Consider the following 13,780-nt stretch of genomic DNA (forward strand, 5'->3'; position numbering starts at 1 on the left):
TTGGATTTGCCATTTAAAATAAGAGAGGTGGCACCATCTAGTGGACTTTGGAATACTCTTAGCTTGGTAAATCACACACAGTAATTCAGGAAAGCTGAGAAGGCTTTAAGTTCATGTAGGCAACCATCTCCAAATGCCAGAGATTTTAGATCTTCATTTGGGATGCCTTCATAGGATGGAAACATCTATTTTGGAACTGTGTCTGTTTGTAAAAATTTTCCATTAAAAAATGTATGCCTTTTCCAAATTAACACTCTTTAGCTGTAAAATGCTTTTGTAAGTTATTTGATCCTCATAATGGTCTCATAGGTATGTATTAACACCTTTCATTTTGGAAGTGAGAGTTTAGTTGACTCACCATTATGAGTAATCAGTAGGAACTAACAGATTTGGAATTTGGGGGCTTGAGGGTTGGGTTGCTGGGGAAAGAAAGGAAGGAAGGAAAAAGGTTGGTCAGAGGAGAGAGAACATTCTTTCTGCCTACTTTCTATTATACCTGGGTAATAGCAAAACCATCTGATAGGTTAACTCTGGGTACAGAAAGAACAATTCATATATTCGTCAGTTTTTTTTATGTCAGGGTCTAAACTCAGGAAGACTTAGAGGAGATTTAAGTCTTCATTGTGTGATATATGTAGACGGTAGTAGAATTAACACAGTGGGCCATATTCTTTCCTTCCTAAAGGTTCGTCTTAAATGGGTTCTACTCATAACAGGAAGAAAATGGTCAAGCCATTGGCTTTTAGAAATCTCCTTGTCCAGTTAGATCTCTGGACAAGGTGTTTAGTGTTTTATCCATTTGGGAACATTGCATTAATGGGGTCTCAAGCCACTATTTCTGAAAGGACCGACAGGCAGGGGACAGGTTGCATTGTATCTAGTCATTACTATGTCTGTGATACTGTGCTTCTCACAATTTTCTGGTATAATCTCCAAAATAGAGAGATTTCCTCTCCTGACCCTTCTTAGCACTAATACACATGTGTTTCTTCCTTGTGGGAAAAGTTTACTTTTAAAGTTCTATAGCATTTCTACCCACCCCCCCCCCTTTTTTTTCTTTTGGTAAACCACTTTTATCACTTGCCTCATAATTTTTCTTTTCCAGAAGTAAAATAGATTTTCATGCTGGAGAAGAAGCAAGATCCTTTAAAAAAAAAAAAAAAGTTTTAGGAAAAATTTTTTAATTCAGCTGCAGTCAAATATATTAGTTTCAGGCATACGACATAATGATTTGATATTTGTGTATGTTGCAAAATGATTTTCACAATAAGTAATTAATTAACACCATAGTTATATAATTCATTTTTCTTGTGATGAGAACTTTTTAAGATTTACTCTCTTAGCAACTTTCAAATATGCAAGAGTAGTAACTAGAGTTGCCATGCTGTACATTATATCCCCATGGTTTGTTTATTTTATAATTGAAAGTTTGTAACTTCTGACCACTTTCATCTATTTTGTCCCCCTCCCTGCCGTCTCTGGCATCCATCTGTTCTTTGTGTTTTTGAGCTTGATTTTTGGTTTTGTGTTGTTGTTTTTAAGATTCTACATGTAAGTGAGATCATAGAGTATTTATCTTTCTCTGCTTTATTTCACTTAGCATAATGCCCTCAAATGCCATTCATGTTGCAGTTGGCAAGATTCCAATTTTTATGACTGAATAATATTCCTCTGTTGGTATGTATGTGTGCATATATCTATATATATATACACCGACACACACACATATATGCCACATTTTCCATTTCCTTATCCACTCATCTGTAAACGGGCACTTTAGGTTATTTCCTTACCTTGGATTTTATAAATAATGCTTCATATATCCTTTCAAATTAGTATTTTTGTTTTCTTTGGATAGTTATCCAGAAGTAGAATTGCTGAATCACACGGTAGTTGTGTTTTTAATTTTTTGATAGTCCTTCACTGTTTTCTGTAGTGTCTGCACCAATTAACATTCCCAGCCATCATATGCAATGGCTTCCTTTTCTTCATATCCTCACCAATACTTATTTCTTGACTTTTTTATAATAGCCGTCGTAACAGGTGTGAGGTGGTAATCTCATTGTGGTTTTGGTTTGCATTTCCCTGATGATTAGTGATGTTGAACATCTTTTTGTGTACCTGTTGGCCATCTGTATATATTCTTTGGGAAAATTCCCATTTTTAAATTGGATTATTTATTTTTTTGCTCTTGAGTTGTATGAATTTACATATTTTGAATGTTAACCTCTTATCAACTACATAACTTGCAGAAATTTTCTCCCGTTCAGTGGCCTGCATTTTGCTGATGATTTCCTTTGCTGCACAGCAGCTTTTTGATTTGATGTAGTCCCACTTGTTTATTGTTGCCTTTGTTGACTTAGCTTTTGGTGTTGAATCCCAAGATTCATTGCCAAGACCAGTGTCAAGGCACGTGCTGCCTGTGTTTTCTTCTGGGAGTTTGTGGTTTCAGATCTTCCATCAAGTCTTTAATCCATTTTGAGTTAATTTTTGTGCATGGTATATGTAGTGATCTAGTTCCATTCTTTTCTGTATGGCTGTCCAGTTTTCCCAACACCATTTACTGAGGCTATCCTTTCCCCATTGTATATTCTTGGCTCTTTTTTCATAAATTAGTTAGCTGTAAATGTGTGGATTTATATCTGGACTCTATTCTGTTCCATTGATCTCTGTATCTCTTTTAGGCCAGTACTGTACTGATTTTATTACTATAGCTATGTAATATAGTTTGAAATCGGGGAGTGTGATGCCTCTAGTGTTGTTGTTCTTTTTCAAGATAGCTTTGACTATTCTGGGTCTTTTGTGGTCCATACAAATTTTAGGGTGGTTCTATTTCTGTGAAATGTGCAATTGGAATTTTGATAGGAATTACACTGAATCTGCTGAAGCTGAAACTCCAGTACTTTGGCCCCCTCATGCGAAGAGTTGACTCATTGGAAAGGACCCTGATGCTGGGAGGGATTGGGGGCAAGAGAAGAAGGGGATGACAGAGGATGAGATTGTTGGATGGCATCACCGACTTGATGGACATGTGTTTGAGTAAACCCCGGGAGTTGGTGATGGACAGGGAGGCCTGGCGTGCTGCGATTCATGGGGTCACAGAGTCGGATACGACTGAGTGACTGAACTGAACTGAACTGAACTGACACTGAATCTGGTTTGCTTTGGTTAGTACAAACACTTTAACAATATTCTTCTAATCCACGAGCATTTATTTGTGTGTTGACTTTTTCTTTCATCAGTGTCTTATAGTTTCCACTGAACAGGTCTTTTGCCTCATTGGTTAAATTTTTTCCAAGGTGTTTTGTCTTTTTTGTTGCAATTATAATGATTAGAATTGTTTTTTTTTTTTTAATATTAGTGTATAGAAACACAGCAGATTTCTGTATGTTGGCCTTCTATCTTGCAACTTTACTGAATTCACTTCTTAGTTCTAACAGTTTTTTGGTGGAGTCTTTAGGAGTTTCTATAAATAATACCATGTAATGTACAAATAATGACAGCTTTATTTCCTCTTTACATCCCTTTGGATGCCTTTTATTTCTTATCTTGACTGATTGCCCTGTCTAGGTCTTCCAGTACTAAGTTGAATAAAAGGGGCAAGAGTGGGCATCCTTGTCTTATTCCTGATCTTAGAGGAGAAGCTTTTAGCTTTGCACTGTTGTGTACAGTGTTAGCTCTGGGCTTGTCATGTACAGCCTTTACTGTGTTAAGGTATGTTCTCACTCTGCCTGCCTTGTTTAGAGTTTTATGGTTTATATTGATAGGAAACACTTGAAATAGTTTATGTAAACAAATGAATTTGTACTGTTTGACTTAGATGAAAGAACATCTTTAAAAAGTCAAATGCTTTTCGGATTCATTTGCTCTAATGCAAGAGTTTGGGGGAGGGTTTATGAGAAGAAAGAGATGTTCTATTTATCCTTCAAGATCATTGACCTTGGAATAGATACATTTCTCAAATTTATTTATGAAAATTTTTTGTATTTCTCTTCCTAGGTGTTCCAGTTACTAACTGATTTGAAAGAGCAGCGTAAGGAAAGTGGAAAGAATAAACACAGTTCTGGGCAACAGAACTTGAATACTATCACATATGAAGTAAGTCTACGTTTCCAGAGGGTCTGTCCAAACTACTATTGAAGGGGGTTGGTTTATCTTGCTGCTGACTGGCCACCGAATCATGACTATCCATTATCTGATTTGAGTAGTTTTACTGTAACTCAGTTTTTATTCTGTTTATAGAAGTGGAAAGAGTTTGGGCAATTTTTGGCCAAGTTGTTGGGCAAATGTTGGCCAACTGCAAAGTTTAGAGGAGGGAATAATCAAAAACCTACCCTCACTTCTAATACCAGTTGCAAGTCAGAGCGCCCCAAGAGAACCCTCAGGTTCAATAATTCACTGAAAGTACTCATAAAACTTGCTAAAAGCTATTATATTCACAGTTATAGGTTATCACAAGGAAAAGATACAGATTAAAATTGGCCTAGGGACAAAGCAGTTGGGGCAGGTGCCAGGGGAAATATCATAGGCAGAGCTTTCATTGTTCTCTAATGTGGAGTTAGAACATGCCTCTCTTGAAGTCGGTGTGTGTTAATACACTCAGAACATTTTCAACCAAGGAAGCGCCACCAAGTTTTGGTGTCCAGTTTTTATTGGGACTCCATTACCTAGGCATGATTGAATGATTGATTGCTTGCGTAGTTCATGTCAGCCTCCAGGTCGGCTGATACTGCATGACCCAAAGCCCCTACTCTCAGTCTTTTTTTTTTTTTCTCTCAGTCTTATTATTAAGACTATGCAGTAGGACGTCAGGCTCCCAGACAAAGATACTCCTATTAGGTGTAATGTTCCAGGCGTATGAAGACTACTTCCTGGAAGCAGAGGGCAAAGTCCAGATCATCTGTTTTGGCAGAGACAAATTCTTTATTACAGCGGAAGTGATACTTTTTTATGGTAGAAAACTTAGAAAGTACCAAAATGTATAAAGAAAATATCAAAAGTAATTTATAATCTTAATATCCAATTGATAGTTTGTTGCATCCTCTCCCATTCTTATGCTTTGTTCTTAAAAAAGAGCATTTAAGCTGTTATATGTTTGATTTTGTATCTGTCATTTTAATATATTTTTTTCTTGTTATTTATTTGCTTTCAGTTTTCATTTTGTTTTATAAAGGTTTGGATTTAACTATCTTTTAATTTATCTTTTCAAAGACATTAAAAAACTTGCCTTAAGTCATCGTAATCTCTTTTAAGGAAAATAAGGGATTTAACACTTTTGTCACCATTCCTTCCCATCTGATTTTGTTCATTTAATTATGTGTTTAGAATCCTACAGTTCATTTATCAATCATGTTCTTTTACTTTATTTAGTTCATCTATGGTTCATTCAGAGCTATTTGTCTTATGCTTGCTTTTTCCTTTTTTTCCATAGACATTAAAATACATATCAAAAACACCATGTAGGCACCAGAGTCCTGAGATTGTGAGAGAATTTCTGACAGCAATGAAAAGCCACAAGTTGACCAAGTAAGTAAAAATAATCTTAAGTGGGAAAAGACTGACATATAATGAAAATGATAGCTTGCAAAAGTCATCCTTTGCAACTGTGTATTTATATTTAGTTGGGTTTTGAATTATAATCAATACACAGTGCACTTTTATAGTAGGATCCTAGGATTGTATATAAGACAACTGAGACTTACCCTGGGATCCTTCTAGAGCCAGAAATAGAACACAGTGGGCTTTTTAATCTCAAAAAATCTCCTCCAAATCTGTCTCTTAACCTCTTCTCAACATTCAGACTAAATTGGTTGAAAAATGGGATTTACAAATTACGAGGTTTTGATCAAGTTGGTGAATTAAGTCATTGGACATTTGTGTTTGTGGGGCAAAAATGGCTTGATAATATTCTGTCTGCCCTTCTTGTGTCCAGTTACTTTCTTGATGACTTTCCTGAATAAGTTAAGTTTGTAGAAATTAAAAGCATCATTAAGAATTAGAGCAAGAGTCTCCATGAGAAAAAACTAGCCCTAGTCTTTTAGAATTAATAACACAGCTGATAAATCCAAAAAAGGCATTTGTCATTCATTCAGAATAATCAGAAATTTTCTTTTGGAGGAAACATTTGGTATTGTTTCAGGCACACAGCTGATGCATTGTCAGTAAACGAGTGCCCTTCTCCCTTGCTTCTTTCCCTTGAAAACAAATGTTTTTCAAATGTGTGCCTGTATGTGTTTATGTATGTTTATTTATAGTTTTACTTTTGTGATAAACATAGCATAAAATGTACCATTTCAACCACTTTTAAGTCTAAAATTCATTTATATTAAGTATAGTATTCACTGTTGTGCAGTCAACATCCAGAACTTTTTAATCTTGTAAAACAAACTATACCAATTAAACAACTCCCCGTTTCCTACTTAACCTAGCCTCTGACACCGCCGTTCTGTTTGTATGAATTTGACTACTCTTAATACCTCATATAAATAGAATCATACAGTATATGTCTTTTCACAAAATCTGAATATTTTTTAATATTGTGGTATTTTTATTTTAATCATTTTTAAAAAAACATGTTTGTTTGTTTTTGGCTGTGCTGGGTCTCTGTGGCTGTGCACAGGCGTTTTCCGAGTTGCTCTGCGCAGGGCCTGCTTTCTGGTTGTGTGTGGGCTTCTCACCGCGGTGGCTTCTCTTGTTGCTCTAGGTGCGTGGGCTCAGTAATTGTGGTACATGTGCTTAGTTGCCCTGAGACATGTGGGATCTTTCTGCTTCATGGATCAAACCCATGTCCTCTGCATTGGCAGGTGGATTCTTAACCACTGGACCACCAGGGAAGCCCTATTTTTAACCATTTATAAGTGTGCAGTTTAGTGGCATTAGATAGAATCAGTTGTACAACCATCTCTGCCATCCATTCAAAGGATGGTTTTTCATCATGCAGAACTAAAACTGTATACCCATTAAACAGTGACTCCCCATCCTCCCTTCTCCCTCTGGTAACCACCAGTCTGCTTTGTATCTCTGGTTACTTTAAGTACTTCATAGGATAATTATACAGTATTTGTTCTTTTGTGACTGGCTGATTTCATTTATAACGTCTTCAGGGTTCATTAATGTTGTAGTGTGTGTCAGGTTTTCCTTCCTTTTGAAGGCTGCATACTTTTCCATGTTATGTATATATGACATTTTGTTTATTCATTTATCCATTAGTGTATATATTTGGGTGGTGTCTGCCTTTTGGCTGTTAGGCATAATGGTACTGTTGTTGAACACAAGTGTACAAATACCTCTTGGAGATTCAGCATTCAGCCCTTTGGAGTATATACCCAGAAGCCAAATTGCTAGATCTTAGGTTAATTCTATTTTTCATTTTTTGAGAAACTACCATACTGTTTTCCATAGTGGCTGCTCCATTTTACATTCCCACCAGCAATGCACAGGGTTCTTATTTCTTCACATCCTCACCAACACTATTGGGTAGGCCAAAAAGTTAGTTCCAGTTTTTTGTAAGATGTTATGGGAGACCCAGAGCAAACTTTTTGGCCAACCCAATATATATTTTAAAGAACATTAAGAGGATAAAAATAGCCTTTTATGTTTACCCAGAATTTTACTATTTCTTTTGCTCATCATTCATTCCTGTTCATGTTTACTTTTTAGCATTTACTTCAGCCTAAAGAGCTTCTCCTCTCACTTCTCTTAGAACAGGCCTGCTGGCTACAGTTTTCTTAGTTTTGTTTCAAATGGGAATGTTATATATATTATTTCATTTTGGAAGGATAGTTTCATGGGGTTGAATGATCTTTTCTTTCAGCTCTTGAAAGATGTTAGTTTAAAAAAGAAGTCCTGTGACTGCTTTCAATCCTTTTCTTTATATTTGGTCTTTGAATGATTTGATTATGATTTTTTTTTTTCAAGTTTATCTTTGCTGAACTTCTTGGTTATGTAAATTTTTATTTCCTACCCCAGTTTGTGAAGTTTTGGGCCATTATTTCTTTAAACGTTTTTTTTCTGCCCCAGTCTCTTCCTCCTTCCATTCCAGAACTCCAAAGACGCAGCTATTAGAACTCTGATAATTTTTCTGCATATTCCTAAGGCTTTGTTTTTATTGTTGTTTTTTAAAGACAACATAAGTTTTAAACTGAGGTGTGGTTGATGTACAGTGTTGTGTTACTTTCAGATGTACAGCATATTGATTCAGTTATCCATCTATCTATCTATCTATCTATATAAATGTTCTTTTTAGATTCTTTTTCATTATAGGTTATTGCAATATATTGAATATAGATCCCTGTGCTGTATAAGAGGTCCTTGTTGTTTATTTGTTTTGTATATAGTGAATGTGTATCTCTTAACCCCAAATTCCTAATTTACCCCTCCCTTCCTTTGGTGATCATAAGTTTGTCTTCTGTGTCTGTGAGTCTTTTTCTGTTTTGTGAATAAGTTTATTTGGGGCCTTTTTTTTTGTTTTAAGATTCCACATGTGATATAATGTGTGATATAACATGTGATATAATATGTTTGACTTACTTCACTTAGTGTGATAATCTCTAGGTCCATCCATGTTGTTGCAAATGGTATTATTTCATTCTTTTTATGGCTGAGTAATATTCCATAGTGTGTGTGTGTGTCTGTGTGTGTGTGTACACACCATATCTTCGTTAACCATTCGTCTCTTGATGGTCACGTAGTCCCTTTTGGGACTTCCAAAATGTGTATGTTGGTTCATTTCATGGTGTTCCACCAACCCCTTAGGCTTTATTCACTTCTCTTTAATCCTTTATTCTGTTCAAGTTTACTGATTTTTTGTTTGGCCTGTTCAGATCTGTGTTTGAATCCCTCTAGTCATTTTCATGTTAGTCATTGTGCTTTGCAGCTCCAGAATTTCTTTTTGTTTCTTTCTCTTTATTTATATTTCCATTTTGTTCATGCATTGTTTTCTTGACTTTCTCCACATCTTTTAATTCTTGGAGCATCTTTAATGTTTTATTTATTTTTGAGAAGGTTGTTTTAAAGCCTTTGTCTAGTAGACTTTCAGGTTTTTTTCGCAGACATTTTCTGTTAATTTGTTTATGTATTTGCATGGGCTGTACTTAGCTGTTTCTTTGTTTACCTTGTGAGTTCTTTGTTGAAAACAAATATGATCTAATAAAATCGTAGCTCAAAGTCAGATTTTCTTCCTTTCCCTAGGCTTTCTGAGTTTTGTTTAGTGTTTACTGTTTTTGTATTGTAGTGGGCTGTTTCTGTGCTGAGAATCAGCTTGAGGTATAAACTCAAGGTCTTCTCAGGTCTTTTCTGAGTGTGCCTCTTTCCCTAGGCATGCACAGCCTCTCTCTGATTTTCCCTACATATGAGCTTTAGGGGAAAAGAAAAGAAAAAAGGTGGAGGGGGGAATGAACACCGGATTTGTAAACTCCTTCTTGACCCTTTAGTGCCTGCTTTTCATTTAAGGTTGTTTCCTGAGACTCGTGAACATGCCTGGGTTCTAACAGATATACCCTTGCAAAAGCTCCAGGCAGTGTTCTGAAAACAACCAGTAGAGGGGGCTGCAGGCTCCTTTCACTGTAGCTGGGTCTGGCTCCTCTGGAAGCAGGCAAACTGCAGCTCATTGGAATTCATTTGGCCTCAGTGCCTTATGACTCAGGGGGCTGCTTGCCACGTACTATCAAGACCTGGATCACTTGTGCTAGCCAGTGCATTTTAAGACAGGAATCACGTGTGTAACAGAAACTGCTGAAATACTCTTTAATTCTTTTTTCTGAATATCCTCTGCTAGAGTATTTCTCTTATCCTTTTCTCAGGAAGAGGAGATTCAAGATAATAGCCCCTCAGTGACCCTGTTCTAGTAATACAAACTGGAGCTCCATTAATTTGCTTAAAAACCTCCACTGCTAAAGTTCTTGAGGGTTTGATAGAAACCATGTTTTATTTGACTCTGGGTGTCAAAGTCCAAGAGTAATCTGGAGGCAGCAAAGCTCAAAGTAGATAGATGGGTGCAGGTTTCACGAACATCTGGAATGTGGTTACTCGATCTGCTTAGAGAGCCTGGAATCTCTCCCCTTGTCTCCCTACTGTCCCAACAGTTCCTCTCTGGAACATCTCCTGCAAGTCAGTGCTACTCCAGCTCTTTGTTTTTCAACTCATATTTATTTCATGCCAGGTTTGTCTTATTCGTTAGCTATTCAAAGATGAATAGCTACAATGTAAGTGCTGTGGCAGTTGGGACACAGCAGAGAGACACTGAAGTGTCAGAATTTGAGTGTATCATTTTGCCTGTGGGAGGTGACACTGGGTTTTCATTTAAGGTAATAGTCAGCTAGGTATAAGTGAGCACATGCTTTCTGAGCAGAGGGAACAAGATATGCTAGGGCCTGGAATCAGGAAGTAGTTCCTATGTAATATTTGCAGTTTCATTTAATTGGAATATGAATGCATAGGGGACATGAAGGCATCTGAACCTAGAGAGACTGACAAGCACCAGATTTCAGTGGGTTCTGAAGGTTGAACTAAAAAAGTTTAAAAACTGTGCGGACAGTGGGAAGATTAGAAGCAGGATGATGAGATGACCAGATTTTTATCTTTTAAAATCTACTTTGTTTGTAAGAATGAAGGTAGACTGAAAGTGGCAGATGCTTGAGGACAGAGGCCTTTGCCCTTTAGCCAAGAAGAATTGAAGTGGCTTGTAGAAATGGTGAGGGTGGGGCTGGGGACAGACACCTTGAAAGGAACAGAATCAGTAATTCTTGGTGTCTTAATATGGGCCGTGGGTGAGAGGGAGGAGTCAAGGATGATTCTGGCCTGTGTATTTGGCTCTTCGCCAAGATGAGAGGTATGGAGAGAGAACTGGTTTGTTGGGAAAGGTAGTCAGATTGCTTTGGGATAGGTTGAGTTTGAGGTATGTCTGGGGTGTTTAGGTGGCAGTTGGTTACAAAGGTCTGGAGATCAGCTCTCACTGCATTAAGACATGAATTTCTTGGTTTTAACCTGTAACAGCAGATGAGATTGTGAGGTTTGGATAAAGAACTCAGTAAGGATGAAAGATGGTACCACGGGAATGCCACAGAGGCAACCGGAAGAGGAAACCTGGACAGAGATGAGGGAATAGAAAGATAGGTGAATCAGGGAAGAATGGTGTGTGGAAGCTGTAAGGGCGGGTAGTTTTAAGGAGGGAGTGACCAGCAGTGCTGGCTGCCACAGAGACAGGGCAGGGTAGGGCAGAGAAGCCCTCTAGAGTGATCGGTGTGGCGCTCTCTGGGCCCTCAAATGAGAACAGTTTTGGTGATCATTTGGGGCAGGGGCTGAAGTGCAGTGAATTCAATGAAGGAGAGAAAGTAGAGATGATAAAAATGAGCCTCTGAAGTCTGGGGAATGTTTGGAACCCCCATCCCCGAAAATGGTGCCTGCAGTTCATATGGTCCTGTGACTTGACTTCAGCTGGGCTCAGCTCCTGGGGTGCAGAGCAGAGAACCTGCTTGGTTGGTCTGATTGCCTGACCTGCCTGCTGCGAGGTCTGTCGTCTGACCTTTATGCACCAGGGGCTGCCCCAGCCCCCGCTGTGCCCGCTGCTTTTCCTGGCACCTCGTGGTATCTTCCTGTGGCCTAGTCTGTGACTGTTGGCCCTTTAGGCTCCACAGTCCCCATGGCTTTGTGCCAGTGAGAGGAGGGTATCATTCAGGTGCCAGATTCGATACCGAGGCTACTGCTGGCAGCGTTCCTCCTCCACTGCCAGAGAGTCCGCCCCGTGCTGCTCAGCTTGCAGTCCTGAAGGGAGCCTGGGTCCTTGTAATTCAGCAGACAGGAAGTTTCTCCATGGGTTGCTCAGAGGGTGGTTCCACCATCTGGTGAGGAACCAAGGCCACCTCTGTGCCAGCAAAAGACATCACATAGCTTCTTATAATATAACTTCTTTAGTCACGTTAACCTGCATTTGCGGTTTAGACACATGTTGTTGGGGTATCTTTCTGGTGCCCGAACATTAAGTCACTTTTCAAACTTAATAAGGGGGCGTGTATGTTGTGGTGGCAGTACCTCCCTGAAGGCTGACGTGAAGGAGGTACCTGTTAATAAAGTGAGTGTGGCTGATGCAGCCCTCGGGATCTTCCTTTAGTTCCTGTGGAGTAATACTGTACCATACTGGTCTTTGCTTTTAGTAATAACACATGACATTAGGTTTGCAGAGGACTTCGATCTTCTAATTAAAGTTGCCAGATTATTCTGGTTAATCTTTAATCTCCTCTAAGTCTTTGATTTATATTTATTTATATTGCTTGTTACGAATGAAACACATGGGTTGTCTGCCCTTTCCTTTCCACCCTTTGCCCTAATCCCACTCTTAACCCTAGTCTAGTGTTCCCTTCCAGCGGTCTCCATTGACTCTGTGGTGCAGGACAGAAAGCAGTCAGACCCATTTCCTTCTCTGCTTGCACTTCTCCTGCTTGTCTTTCTTAAAATTTATTTATTTCTGGCTGCACTGGGTCTTCGTTGCTGCACACTAGAGCTGTCTCTAGTTGTGTTGAGTGGGGGCTCCTCTCTAGGTGCTTGGGCTTCTCGTTTCGCAGAGCACGGGCTTAGTTGCCCTGCGTCGTGTGGAATCTTTCTAGACCGGGGCTCGAACCTGTGTACCCCTCATTGACTGGCCAGATTTTTAACCACTGGAGTGCCAGGGAAGCTCCTTTGTCATATTTTACCTAGTCTTTCACAAGGGTCCTCCGAGACCCGCTCTGTGCCCTGAGCACCAGCTCCACTACTTCTATTTTGGATCTCCTTAGACAGAAGTGGAGAGTGCCTTTGGACCCTCTTCAGAGACCGTCTCCATATCCATGAACCAAACCCAGATTTGCTTTGGTGCCAGAAAAACTGAGCTTTGTCTGGTATCAAAGCATATCAACATAAACCATACTGAAAACAGTTTGAAATATGAGGACAGCAAGGAGGATGCCTTTCAAAAGCCTGGTGACTTTAGAGCAAAATTAATTTAGAGCCAAATTTTTAGAGTTTTCAAATCAGAAACTGGTTACCATTTATTGTCAGAGTGCCTGGTGTGGCCACTCATGGCTCCCAAGAATTCCTAAGCTGGGTTAATGGGGTCATATTGTGAACGCCTCCCTCCAAAATGACTTGAGTCCAGTGAAAGCTCATTAGGGCTAAGAATATTTTGGGATCCTTAATCTTTTAATTTTTGTTTTCCAAAATTGGATTTTGCTTTATCTTATAATTTCAGTTCACCTAGAGTGTGTGCTCTCTACATGTTATATTTGACTGTTGTGGAACTTGTGTTGTATGTCTGTAGCTGTACTGTGGTGCATCTATCTTGTGGGGTTTTTATACTAAAAGTGTAGACCAAAGACTATTTGGAAGATTTGAATAAAGTGATGGAATTGCTTTACAAAGAAAAAGGAGTTTCCTCCACAGTTACTCCCCAGTCCTCACAGTACAGTTGTCACCATAACTATCGTTCCACTGAGCTACCTGACCAGGCCACCAGTGCCCTCCTTTTTGGCAAATCCAGTGACTTCTCTACCATCACTCTACTTTCTTCTCTTCCTCATTTGACACTGTTGATGGTAGCCTCTGTCCTGAACTTTTCCTTTCTCCTGTGCGGCCTTCTCTCCCAGTCCCGGGAGTAGAGGTGCCTTACAGTGTCTGCCGTGGGGCTTCACTTCCTCTGCAGCTGGCCTCTGGACTGTGATATCCACTCTCCTGGTTTTACATAACTCCTTCATAATAAAGCTGGCTCTGATCTTTTTCTCCAGTTCTAGACCAAACTAGAACTAAGACTAGA

At 39.0% G+C, this 13,780-nt stretch overlaps 1 protein-coding gene across 7 annotated transcripts in view; it reads left to right on the top strand.

The window, feature by feature from the left end:
* CRCP (CGRP receptor component) overlaps positions 1 to 13,780 on the top strand; it is a 95,542-nt gene that overhangs the window by 68,534 nt on the left and 13,228 nt on the right. For 5 of the 7 annotated variants that reach the window (XR_009694458.1, XM_061153341.1, XM_061153342.1 and 2 more), the window contains 2 exons: positions 4,000 to 4,098; positions 5,432 to 5,526. Coding sequence is in view for 6 of the 7 variants with exons in the window: in XM_061153341.1 (XP_061009324.1) it covers positions 4,000 to 4,098; positions 5,432 to 5,526 (194 nt within the window). In the remaining variant the exon portion in view is untranslated. Of the gene's footprint in view, positions 1 to 1,658; positions 1,678 to 2,865; positions 3,168 to 3,999; positions 4,099 to 5,431; positions 5,527 to 13,780 lie in introns of those variants that run through there. The other 2 variants (XM_061153344.1, XM_061153345.1) reach the window with 2 other exon arrangements.

The sequence above is a fragment of the Dama dama genome, chromosome 10 (assembly GCF_033118175.1).
Source record: "Dama dama isolate Ldn47 chromosome 10, ASM3311817v1, whole genome shotgun sequence".
Lineage (NCBI taxonomy): Eukaryota > Metazoa > Chordata > Mammalia > Artiodactyla > Cervidae > Dama > Dama dama.